Source organism: Harpia harpyja, chromosome 3 (genome assembly GCF_026419915.1).
Source record: "Harpia harpyja isolate bHarHar1 chromosome 3, bHarHar1 primary haplotype, whole genome shotgun sequence".
NCBI classification, from domain to species: Eukaryota; Metazoa; Chordata; class Aves; order Accipitriformes; family Accipitridae; genus Harpia; species Harpia harpyja.
The window spans coordinates 23,804,582-23,817,520 of NC_068942.1; the positions used below are offsets into that span (position 1 = coordinate 23,804,582).

The 12,939-nt window shown below is 40.0% G+C and overlaps 1 protein-coding gene across 2 annotated transcripts in view; it reads left to right on the forward strand.

Moving 5' to 3' along the window:
* ELOVL4 (ELOVL fatty acid elongase 4) overlaps positions 1 to 5,143 on the forward strand; it is a 35,240-nt gene extending 30,097 nt beyond the window's left edge. For both annotated transcript variants that reach the window (XM_052781653.1, XM_052781654.1), the window contains exon 6: positions 241 to 5,143. In XM_052781653.1, the coding sequence (XP_052637613.1) occupies positions 241 to 516 (276 nt within the window). In that variant the 3' untranslated portion in view covers positions 517 to 5,143. The remainder of the gene's footprint in view (positions 1 to 240) is intronic.
* Positions 5,144 to 12,939: the final 7,796 nt, after the last annotated feature.

Genomic DNA, 12,939 nt, shown 5'->3' on the forward strand with positions numbered 1-12,939 from the left:
TCCAGATCTCTTAATGTCTTCTCATTTTCCTATTTCTGAAAACTGGTGCCAGGTACTGCAATAGATTTGATGTTCCTGGTCAAGCCTATGTGTTCATGCATGATGTGACAGCCAAATACAGCTTCCCTACTACCTCCCAATTTAGCAGTTTTCATAACTTAATGCATCGGTATACATTGGTGCAGTCAGACCTACAGATTATATCCAGACCTTTTTGATTCTGTATTTTCTGTCTTTCAGGTGCAGTTCCATGTGACTATTGGCCACACAGCCTTGTCTATTTATATTGATTGTCCTTTCCCTAAATGGATGCACTGGGGTGTAATTTTCTATGCTGTCACCTTCATTTTCCTGTTTGGTAACTTCTACTATCGGACATATAAGCTGCCCAAGGAATCCATAAAGAATGGCAAAATAGCAAATGGTGCTGTTGCAAATGGAGTAAGCAAACCAGAAAATAATGCAGTGGTGGAAAATGGAAAAAAGCAGAAAAAGGGAAAAGCAAAAGGAGAGTAACTTGATCCAGGCCTTAACCATTGTTGGCAGTGAGGAACCTCCAGTTTGGTTTATAAAAGGAAGAAAAAACCACTATCTGTACCAATTAACCTTAGGTTACTGAAGAGCTAGAACACAGATATTTTCATTATTTATGAGGATTGTTTTAAGAACAACACTAAAGTTGAATTTCTATTGTAATTATGTAATTATCATGCATATGGTCTCTGTGTAAACTTGTAGACTGCTGGTGTTGGTGAATGTATGGAAGAATTGCAGTTGATTCCATGTTTAGCAGTCCAAAAGTTAATACTACCATTGATACAGGCAGTTTTGTTGGCACCCACGTTTCTTTGGGGGAGGGAGGGGAAGGAAGTAGCATTTGGATACTTGTGTTTTCTTTCCAGAAAATTATTAAATTTCAAATTATGACGTATTATCTAATCAGAACGTGCAACTTTTCTTGTCCTCCTTGGAGAGTATCTTCAGACACTTTACGTTTATGTGCTGTCAGAACAGTGTTTGACTTTTCAGACATTACTTGATTTAATTGAGTGTCTGTTACAGTTTGTTTGGTTTTTTTCTTGTGTGGAAATATACCTACCTCTTCATCTGCTGAAAAGAATATTGAGCATTAAATAACTGGTTTCTGAAATATGGAGTCCTCTAATATAAATATCCGTTAACACTAATTCAGGAGAAAATATGATTTCCTGTGGGAGTAAAAGGGATTTGGGGCGGTACTTTTTGGTCAAGTCATCAATAACCTTTTTCATTGTAAACTTAAATTTTGGAGTGGTACTTTTAATATAACTAAGTGAAGAAAACATTTTTAAGAATGTATAAATATGAAACAATGCATTGTTTGAAGCAAGCTGTAAAAGTAGGCCTGCTGCTTGTTATCCGTGACCTGCATTAAACGTGTGGTACTGACTGTTAACTGAAAATGGTAAGGTAATATGGTGGAGAGAAAACAACAATATGTAATTCCATTGAGAAATGCTGTGTGTATGGGTAGTCATGCTAACCACAAGACAGTCACTTTATTGGGAGAGAGAATTTGGTTAAAAAGTACTAAATACAGCAAACAAAATGTTGAAAATGCTGCTACTGCTTGATACCCATCAAAACTCTATTTGGCTTTTTTTGGTTTTGTATTTAGACACTAGCAGCCAAAGTATTGCTAGTAGTCAGGCCACCATTTTAATGTGAAAGTCAGAGATGGGCTTCTGGAACTCTATTCCCAAAATATTCTCGGCACTTTTCAACCTAATTGGGAAAGTGATTCTGCTAATCTTTTTTTATTCAAAACTGCTAAAATAAGTAGAAGCCTTTTAGATGGCTTTTCATCTTATGTGATAGATTAATGGACTTCTTATTGCTCCTTTTGTGAAGAAAATATGGAAAGAGTTATTCTCCTTCCAAATAATGTGATTGCTAAGAGAGATGTTTTGAGCTCCTCAGCATGCAATGAGTGTAAGAGAGGAGTGGAATTAGAAACCATATCCTGAACTCCCGTGTTCCTTGCTCATCAGTGCAAGAGCTGCATTGTTGCTGTCTAAATGCATTCCTCCCAGCTCTTGTCAAAAACATATTCATAGTTAGTGACAAACTTGCATCTGGCAAGTGACACCATTGTTGCAGGAAAAAAGTACATGGAGCTGTAGGTGTAAAGTATGTGACACCTTTAATAGTTTTTGCATCTTGATTATCCATTTGTCGGTTTATAATATGCAAACAGGTCACATCATCTGTGTCTCAGGTTTGTCTCTCGTCTGTACTAAAAACTGTCTAAACCAAAAAAACAGGTCCTAGGGAAAAAAAGGTTGGATTTAGTCTGTTATATTAAGAAATAATTCCTAATGCTGGCGTTGATTCAGCTGGAAGATAGATAGTTCATCCATAATCTCCACCACTGTGGATTCTACGGCAGAATATAGGATTGTGAAAGAATGTCTCTGCTGAGCTGTAATGCATGTGACCATTAAGTTTCCTATATGCTGTGTCTTGTGATTCTTCCAGCCTTTGTACTGATGCTTTTTGCATTTGCATCAATCTGTATTTATGTAGTGTGGCATGGGGAGGAGCGATAGTGGTCTACCCTTCTTTCTTGGAGAGATGCCACTACTGTTAACCAAGCCAAAATGCTGGCTGACTGGGTAACTTTGGAATGGCTAAAGGAGCAAATAACTACAAAGCAAGCTAGCAGATTTACAGCACGCCTGCTACTCCAAGGTGATGGCTTGTGTGAATACACTTACCCTACTGTAAATTCAAGGTAGCTTATCCCACTTTGATTAAAGGGTAGCTTCTTTCTATTTGCCATGGGCTGTGGGCAGCTAACTTGCAAATCTGTATCATTCCTTGTATTGTGTTAAATTGGTTGTTTGCTCTGTCTTTCTTTAGGTAAGCCAGATCAGATAAACTGATACTCTTAATGTGATCTAGCTCTGAAAGGGCATACTGAGAAGTATTCCAGTACAGGTTCAATTATGCCTTTGCTACACTTTGTAAAGTAAGGATTATGTCTTGCATGTTGGCAGATATTTAAATAACTGAAAGTCAAATCTTCTCTCCCCTTGTCGTGCATGGAAGCTGCTTAAAGTTGATAACCACTTGAACCTTATTGGCAGAACTTGAGTAGAATCCTACCCTCGAACTCTGGGGCGCTTGGTAACTTTTAAGAAAAAATGAAACAATGCATTGTGAGAATGCATGCATACATACAAATCATGTTGTCTGGCCCTGTGGGTAAAACCAGTTTGAGAGATTGGCATTTCATGGGGAAAAAAAAAAATCAGTTATTAAATTGCTGGAACACTGCTGTTTTGAGTCCATCTTCTGCAATATGGCTTTACTAGGTCTATTTATGATATATTTGATTGTTCATGTGACTTGAGTCCCATTATGATCTTGGGTATAATGGCCTTATTAAATGTGCATTTTTGTAGGCGTGGTCTTGAGTGCAATACTTCTGGTTCTGACTATGCAGCCAGACTCACAGAATACAGGGCTGAACTTGTACGGCTTTTTCTTTTTCAAAATTTGAGGCAATGATGCACATGTGAGATACTGCCAGATTTATTAAAGTCATCGAGTCCAAGGCACCTCCAGAATTTTGCCATGAAAGTAATAGAATATAGGTACAAATGTTTGTGTTTGCTGTACGCAGAACTGAAATTTAAATTATATCTACTTTGCATGGTTTGGTTTGGTGTTTTTTTTTCTAAATGCTTCCAATTTATTTAAAAGTGAAATTCAAACCATTTGGAACTTTTCTTTTTTGCCAATGAAAGATACTTTTTTGCTAACAGTTCTGAAGCTCTTGGACCAGAGTCTCATAATTATTTGATGCCATATAAGTAATACCATTTCATTTAGCCTCATCTCTAGCAGTGACAGTTGTTGGATTCTTTTAGTACTTTGTCAGTGTAAAATAAACACAAATTATCTGTGTGTGTGTGTGTATGTGTACACATACATAGTGTATGTGTGTGTGTATATATATGGGTTCTTAGCAGGTTCTTTCCATAGGTGAAGTAAATTACATTTCTTTAATGTGAAGTTGGCAGGAGCTAATAGAACAGTTCTTACAGCTCGAGCAGTAAAATGAAGCAGTTTTCATTGATCCATAGATCCAATATCAGTCTTGCAGTCATAAATAGTATTTGTCAGTCATTTTAGACATAGGATGGCAGACAAGCCAGAGCCATTTCTCCCAGTGTAATACATATTTTGAGGCATCAATTGTAGATTCTAAGGGGAGGGACCTCAACTCAGAGGAGCTGAGGAATTATGCTGTTTTATAGTAGGGGTTATTTTAGGAAACAATAGGAGTAACTTGCTCCAGGTAAGTCTTTGAAGTCATTATGATCAAATTCTCTGTTTAACAAAACGCTTTTTTAATAAATAAATAAGTAAATGTTTCTCTGTAGGTTCAAAAGCATGGTCTATTTGATTATATGACCATTAACTACTTCCAGCTCCAGATCAGGAGAAAAAGATGAAGGCAAAATAAAAATGCTGCACGTTTTTTTTTAGGTTAACCTTAGGGCACGTTTCTTCAGAGTAAGCACTTGACCTTCATGTGCTGGGGAGGCAGGTAAGAAAGGAGTAAATAGCTATTGTGCTGAAAGGTCTCACTCCTTAAATAGCTTATGAGCACACTTGCTATTTCATAAAAACTTGAGTAAAATTGTTCATGGTGCATAAAGTTAAACCTTGCATGAAGTTAGTGTGGGATGAGAGTCATAATGTTTAAACAGGTATTTAAAATTAGATCTGTTTCAGTTAAAATTGAAGAGAATGGGGAGCTTATTAAGTATCTGGATAGCGTATTTATCTTGGTTAGAAGCACAGCCTAATCCAATTCGGCACCTAAAGCAAGTCACCCATATGACATCTCATTGTGTCGTGGTTTTATGAGTTGGCCTCTTTGCTAACGTAAGCAGTCGGAGCTCCGTGGAGATCAGTGGGGTGGTTCCCATTTACCTCAGGAGAGTACGTTTAACCCTAAAGAACAGAGAAAATACTTGCTTTCTGCCAATACCCCAGGAGGATGAGGGAAATGTATGGTTCAGAATGCTGCTTTTGCGTAAGGTGTTCATGCTTTTGTAAACAATAAAAATAAACATTACTTTTTTCATGCTGTTTGAGTTTGGTTTTATACGTTCCGTAGAATATTCTTCTGTGTCCCATCTTGCTTCAGGATGCTTGCTGATTTTACTGTGTTGCGCAGGTTGTGTTGATGTAATCTGTTATAGTGCCCAAAAGTTTGAGAAAAACGTTTTTGTGGCACATCCTCCCATTTTAAGGTTATGAGGACTTTCTAATTTTGGATATTGCCTCAAAATGGTAGTCTAGTGGCTTTGAAGTCACCCTTAGGGAGTTGACTGAAAATAGGATGTCCACTTAAAAAACAAGTCTCCTGGGATATATTCTGGCTGTACAGCACATGTAACAGCATCAGATTTGGTCCAAACACCATCTTAAGGCTGGGATAAACTGAAAGTGTTGGTTGGAGTTGGCCTTTGCTTTTCTCCCAGTATAGCTTGTGCCTTGGATATGCAGGAGAGGGGGGGAAGGATCAGCAAAGTGAAAAATGAATGTAATGCCTGAATATAATGGTTCTAGCTAAGAAACTTTCTCAATCAATCTTCTGTTTTGAGAAGGTGGTGGTAAGAGACTCTGCACGCTGTACACAAGGCTCCAGATTATTTGGTCTTGGAAGTATTAACAGTTAGGAATACAATTGGCCACGTGGTTTAGTTTTTGCTGGGTACCACATTGTGTTAATGTGATGTCTCATCCCAGAGAATCTGGAGCACTTTTGGCAGTAGGTGTAATTCACGGTTACATGTTGCTGTGTACAATAAGTTCCTTCCTAGCCAGTGCGCCAGGTATGATCACTGTAATCAACCTTATAATAGCGAGTTGCACCCATGTTGCACTCCTAGCACCTAAGTGCGAATAGCTACTGTGGATGTCAGCTCGTAGAGAATCAAGTCTGCCATCATAGCAAAATATGGTGTGGTCAATTATCTCTTGCATAATTTGCAGCTGTTGCTTCAATCCATTGCTTACACCCTCCCTGGAATCAGAAAATACACCAAGTGTTCAGAGCAGGATTTGTCCCTTAGACGATTAACCCATGCTGGTGGTAGGCACTCTGTCCGGACATCTTTTTCATAATACTTAATCCCCACCAGTAATTAAAAATAAGCACATGTGATCAAGTTAGATTCATCAGATGATTGGATAGAATAGACTGGATCCTCTGTTTTGCATGTTGGGTTTTCTTTATTATATCACTTGCTGCTTAATGTCCAGGAAATTGGGGTTGGGGGAAAGGTTTTATGACCTGTTTGCTTGCTTGGCTCAAAGCACTGGAGTTCCCACAAGAGAGTGGGTGAACGCAGGCTGTAGTCTTGCATGCAAATAAATGAAGCATGTACTCAAAGTCAGTTTTGAAGGCAATACTTTCCATGGACTAGTGCCTTTCAGTGTCATTTTATGCTTGGGCCTTCTAGATAGTCTAACAAATGCACATACACTTTTCTATTAATTGCCTGAAGTGGCAGTGACATCGCATTTGACTTAATTACAAAGATGTTTATTGATGGGCAAGATTATGGCTCTTTTGATCATCGTGGTGCCAGTTGTCCAGGGCCTGATTAGTGCATGCTGGTCTGATAGCATTAAGTGCTGGCAGTTCCTGCCAGAGCACTATACAGTCAGTACAGCTTTGAGGGGAAAAAGCTATCTGCCTTTTGATTCAATATGTGGGAATTGATACGAGCTTGTAAGGCATCACTGCTATCTGTCAAATCAATATCAGGTAGGTTTTAGTCTGCTAAATGGGAAGAAATCTTTGATTCTTGAAATGACTCAAAGATAAATGTCTGTCCTTATCTTTAGATTGAGAACTGTTATTCTTGCAGTGGTATCATCTTAAATGTATTTCATGAGAAAACCACCTTTATGCTAGTATCTTCTGGAATGTGTTTATGGGAGAAAACTAGAGAAATATGAGAAATAACTTGGGCCAAAAGCTGGAGAACATGGAGTAGTCGCTCCTCTAGTTTTGCCCTTGCCTCTAGATGTTGTAGGAGTTAGATGACTACTCTATAACTGTTACTTCTGTGTATTTATTATTTATAGATGCTGTAACAGTATACAAGTAGTGTACTTGTGCATAAGTACATTCTGGAGTACATAAAAATTGCTTTGTCTTAAATTACAATAGAGCGAGCTATTTATCTAAGCACAAATGCTTATAGTGGAAGTAATGACAAACATTGTAGTCCTGTATTGGCAGGACTCACAAATAATTAATATTTACTCTGTATTTTCTGGTTAATAATCTTCAGAGCTTCTGAGGAGCTCCTTGCAACAACACAAAGCTCTGTGAAGATAAGAATTACTATATAACTGCTAAAAATTTACTTTGCAGAGCTCCTGTTATTGCTTTGTTTCTTTTTTGTAAATGTGTCTTCAGGTCAGGTACTTGCTTACTGAATTATTCCAGAGTGGGATGCACTTCATAGAAAGATCTTGCAGTAGTTGCAAGTGAGTAAAATGCTAAAATGGACGCTGGGCTGTTGTGCAGTCAAGGGTTTCAAGCCCATGGCATCGCTTGGTACGCTGGCTTCGCCTCAAATGCTGCTCGTGGGCACAGGGAACAGCAATCTGGATCCATCCAGCCCACTATGAATTTTCTTTACTGGACAACAGATTCTCACCTGGGATTTGGTGTCTGACCTAGTTTCCACACGTTTGGCAGAAGGGGCAGGAGAAGTCCTTGGGCCAAAGAGGAATTTTTTTTGCAGTTTAGCCTACTCTCAAAATACCAAACTTGGCAGGGGGTGTTTGAATGTTTGCTGACAGCTTGAGGTACAGAGTTTGAAGAAAATATGGCCCTGGATTCAGTACTTGTAGAGAGCCTAGCATGCTTTTTGGTTCTTAGTTGCTTGACATAAACCAAATGTGCTGGAAATACTCCAGTTAAATAGGAAAAAAAATTAAAAGCCACCACCTTTTAGGATTTATTCAGAAAACGAGGCTTTATGTAGTAGCTAGCTTTTTACTGAAAACTTCCCCTTTTTTCCCCTTTGCTCTCTCTAACTGCTGTGCATGCCTTTCTGCTCTGCTGGGGTGGCTCCTTGGATGAAGATTGCCATGTGTGTTCAGGAAATAATTTACTGCTGTGATTTGTCACTGGGGCTTTTGACATGACTTCTCATATGGTCTGAAATCCCGAATAGCAGCCGCACAGCCTGAGCAGGTTGAGTAGTAACAGTATTTTGCACATAATGGTCTCAAGGCATCGCTACAAAACTGGGTGTTCTGGATACAATAAGCTAGAAAAAGGAACAGCTTTTATTAATTTTTGTCTTCCTGCTTAACAAATACGGGCCTACAAGGACAAAGTCCAGTTTTGTATTCTATGATACGAAGGTGTATTGTACACTCATAACCAGAGCTTATGGCTGCAAGAGATGGAGAGTTTACTGCGCTATAAAATCACTTTGTTAGAGATTTTATACTGAGCTATTCTCTTCTGTGATCAGAGTTTAATAAAAAAATGGATTTTTATATACATCTGACTTTTGTTTTTTATTTCAAAGTCAGTTCACTAGTACAAATATTTTCTTGCATGGGTAAAAATTCTCATCCTGACTTTTTGATGCTCTCCAGGTGAAGTTTCACTTAGTGAGAATTTTCACTAGCTAAGGACACTCTGTGGTGCTAACAGAATTTATAAGAGCTCACTTACTGTGTAGACCTCACATTGCACACTAAGATATTCAGAGAATAATAGAAAAACAAGTACCAAAACCTTTATTTTCTATTTAGATTTTTTTTAAAAAGACTTTACAATGAAGGTATAACTACTTCAGTAAAACACTAGGAGAAGTGGCAATGTGTTTTGAACTTACACAGTGTTGGCTGTGGCAGATTCCTTATGAGAAAAACCTGCTTTGTGCTGCAGACCGGTGCATGGGCAGGGTTTTTTTTCTTGTTTTCTGACACTTTATTAAATCTGCTTTTGATAAGGATCAGATATGAGAGTGTACGTGCAACGCTTGTAGCTCAAACTCTCCTGAACACCTCTGGTTGCACCAGCACTACGGAATACACCTGCAGTACCGTAATGCTAAGCAGTTGGCATAAGTTGTCTGTCTCACAGGTCTATAAATCTCTTGGACCTGGAAGGTGTTGTCTAAAGCCTGTTGAAAGCTATAGAGGTACTGATTTACTAAAATCCTTGAACTGAACCCTTAGGACGACAGTTTGAATTCTAAATTAAGGAAGCCTGTATTTTTTTTTCATACTTAGACTCCCATGTTGCCGCGCAAAAGTAGGGTTTGGCTCAGTTTTGGCACCTGTTTGAGGCAATTTCTCATTCTTTCAACACCTTGAGTCTTTGACCTTATGAGCCTCTGGTCCTGCCGCTGGCTACCAGGGAGCAGCGCTGGGCTCTCAGCGGTTCATTGCAAGTGTTAGAAGGTGGCTGCTCGGCATCTCTAGTAAGTGATGCGTTAAGTAGAAGGAATTAATTTACTTTGTCTGCAGTGTGTTTAGTTTGGAATTTTAACAACTGACTGGAGCCTTTGTGGGTATTTTAATCTGACCAAAATATTCTTGGTATTTTCTTCACATCATGTCTTGGTGCATGTTTTTCAGGGAGGGCAGGAGCATGCGCTGGGTTACAAACAGATGCACAAAGCGTTAGTGGTTTGCTTGCTATTGAATTGGAAGGATGCTGAAAATAACATGTTGTTTTAGCCGGACAAGTGGTTTTGGGTTCTGTTCTCAATTTAAATTTTGCTGTAGCAATTTTGGCAGCATAACATCTTGAGGTAATGCAGGGGGGTTTTTTGTTTGTTAGACCAGGCACAGAACGCTGTACAGTAGCTCCTTCACTGAGCAAAACTCCCTTTGTAAGCATAATTGCTAGACACCAGGATTAGCTATCAACATTGTTATGACCTGGTGAGCAGCGTATTCTGGATCTGAATTATGAATTTAAAAAAAATTCCATAATCTGTCAGAAAGTAGATATAGTCAACAGCTTTTTTCCAGCACTGTGGCTAGGCCAGGACATAGAGATATGTGCCATTGTTAGCTGCAAAAGCTATGTTTAGGAACCAGGAATAATTTTTAAAAGTCATTACATTTAACACAACTTTGTCATCTCTTTCTTCAGCATTGAGGAACAAGGTAAAGAAAAAAATCCCTGTGCTCACTGAGGTTATTACTTACTGTTCTTTTTGTGCCCTCTGCTATTTTAGTACCAGAAGCAACCAAATTAAGAAATGCCCTCATTATTGCTTACTAATGCTACTTATTTTAAGAAAATCAGTATCAGGTTTTAAAGTCCCAGCTGGAACCTGTTTCTCTTTGTTGCTTAGATAAAATAGCCTTTACAGTCGTGAAGAATGCTTTAGAAAAGAGATTAATCATCCACTCAGTCAGAGATGGGGGGTGGGCTAATTGTATTTTTTGGTTTCTTTTTTCAGCTGTTATAATGCAGTCTGAATGTTTGAGCCAGAATTTCAGTTCCTGAAGCTGGAATTTCTGGAGCAGAAGCAGCATTTTATGTTGGCAAGCAGGACTCCATACATGCCCAGCGGGATGGCCCTGGCATCCCGTGGACGGTGAAAGAAATCATAGGAATATTTGGCCCTGACCCCCTTTTAAAATTAAAATATTCTCATCCCTGGTAATTCCTATTTCTTGGGACTGGTTTACCTTTTGGGACTTACTGGACTGACTGAGCAGCAATTTAAATAAGTAAATAAATAAAAATAGCAGGTGCTGAATTTCTGCTCCAGGTAGTTTAGTGGGGAAGGTGAAAATTCCCGTAGCTGGCAACTACATCCACTTACAAAACATTTTCTAGGTGGCACTTGGATTTAGCAGGTTTCGCACAACCTGCGAGCTGTTACCAGATTACACTACACAGGGACGGGTACAGGTGAGTGGTGGGGAAGGCAGAGCCAGCTGGGTGATGCATTTCACTACAGTGTTTCCTTAGGAAAACTTGGAGCCTTTCCTAACTGCTGATGTTCTCTAAGGAAGAGCTAAATAATGTTCTGGCATCAATAGGTAGGGCGTTTCTGCAGCTCCACCTCCTTGGCTTTAAAACTTTAACTGATGGGCAATCTTAAAGTGGCTTTTCTGGTGTCCACCTACCACCAAAAGCAAAAGCTGCTCTTTCAGGAGCTTCTCAACATCAGTAAAAGACCACTCTCAGGTGTTTGGCTTTGGGGTATTTTTTTACCTTAACAGGGAAAGGAGACCAAAAGAGAAGACCTAGACTTTACATGGAATGGCTACCGTGCTGTTTAACTGCAGGTGGTTTGTATGTTTTCCAGTGGCTACAGGCAAGGATGAGAGAGGACTGAACAAGTTTTGAGCAGACACCCTTTCTGCAGTGTGGCGTCATGCCTTAACAATAGCGTTATCCCTCCTGGCAGCGCTATAAAGTCAGGAGATTATTTATTCAACAATAAAAAGCGGGGTAGGTAATTTGTGTTAGTGCTAGCTCTTTCTTAATATTTTTTTTCTAATAAAAAAGACATTTACAAAGTGGTTGGAATACTTGGTAAAGAACCAGAAACAAGACTTGCAAGAACTTGGGTAAGGATGACTCTCTCCTTTGATCCTGTTCCTTCCGCAGCCGTGGCAGGCTGCTGCTGCGTCTGCAAGCTCTGTGCAGGATTTACCGTGCCGAGGGGCTGGAAATGAGGTCCCCAGGTCACTGCTGCCTCCTGGGGCACAGTGGTACGGAGAAACACCGAGAACTGGCAGAACTTTTGCTCTCCTGCCCATCCCCAGAGCAGCCTGGGTCTTCATGTGCAATGGATATCCTGCAATGCGTGATTTGTACTGTCACAACTCTTGCAGTTTCTGGTCTGTGATAAAAAACCAAATTAGTTTGCGCAGCATTAAATAGGAATTTCGCTGAATGCTGAAAGCAAACGCCAAATCCCCGGTATCTTGTTCACGAATAATAAAATCTTTTTAATTTGGGATGTAATTAGCTTACATCATAAAAGCTTTTTAGATAAGCATTTTCTAACAAACAGCTGAAAAAAATCATATAGAAATATTTGTAATTGCTTGAAATTGCTTAAAAAGCCTCTAACACAGCAGCAGTTGTGTTAACCATAAAATCAGAGCATTTACTTTTGCTAGGTGTGTCTAGATATACACACCCAGACACCCATGTTATTGAAATTATCATGTTGCGCTTTTCACTTTTGTTTTGAAGGTGCATGTATTTTATCTTATGTTGAGTCTATACAGGCTATTTTCTGTATTTCTAATGTTAAAATTAAACTAATCTGCTGTTGCTGTATTTTTCTGCAGCTCTTGCAAAGTAAATTGTAAAACCCCCAACCTCTTTCTGGTGTTACTCGTGAGCAGTCCCAGATACATCAGTGTATTGGGTTTGCATGGCAAGGTTTCGGTAGTGGGGGGGGGTTACAGGGGTGGCTTCTCTGAGAAGCTGCTAGAAGCTTCCCCCATGTCCGACAGAGCCAATGCCAGCCGGCTCCAAGACGGACCCGCCGCTGGCCAAGGCCGAGCCCATCAGTGATGGTGGTAGTGCCTCTGGGAGAACAGATTTAAGAAGGGGGAAAAAAAAACCCTGCTCAGCAGGAACTTCAGCCAGAGAGAGGAGTGAGAAGATGTGAGAGCACCAGCCCTGCAGACCCCCAGGTCAGTGCAGAAGGAGGGGAGGAGGTGCTCCAGGCGCCGGAGCAGAGATTCCCCTGCAGCCTGTGGGGAAGACCATGGTGAGGCAGGCTGTCCCCCTGCAGCCCACGGAAGTCCACGGGGGAGCAGATCTTCACCTGCAGCCCGGGGAGAGAGGACCCCACGCTGGAGCAGGTGGGTTCCTGAAGGAGGCTGTGACCCCGTGGGAAGCCTGCGCTG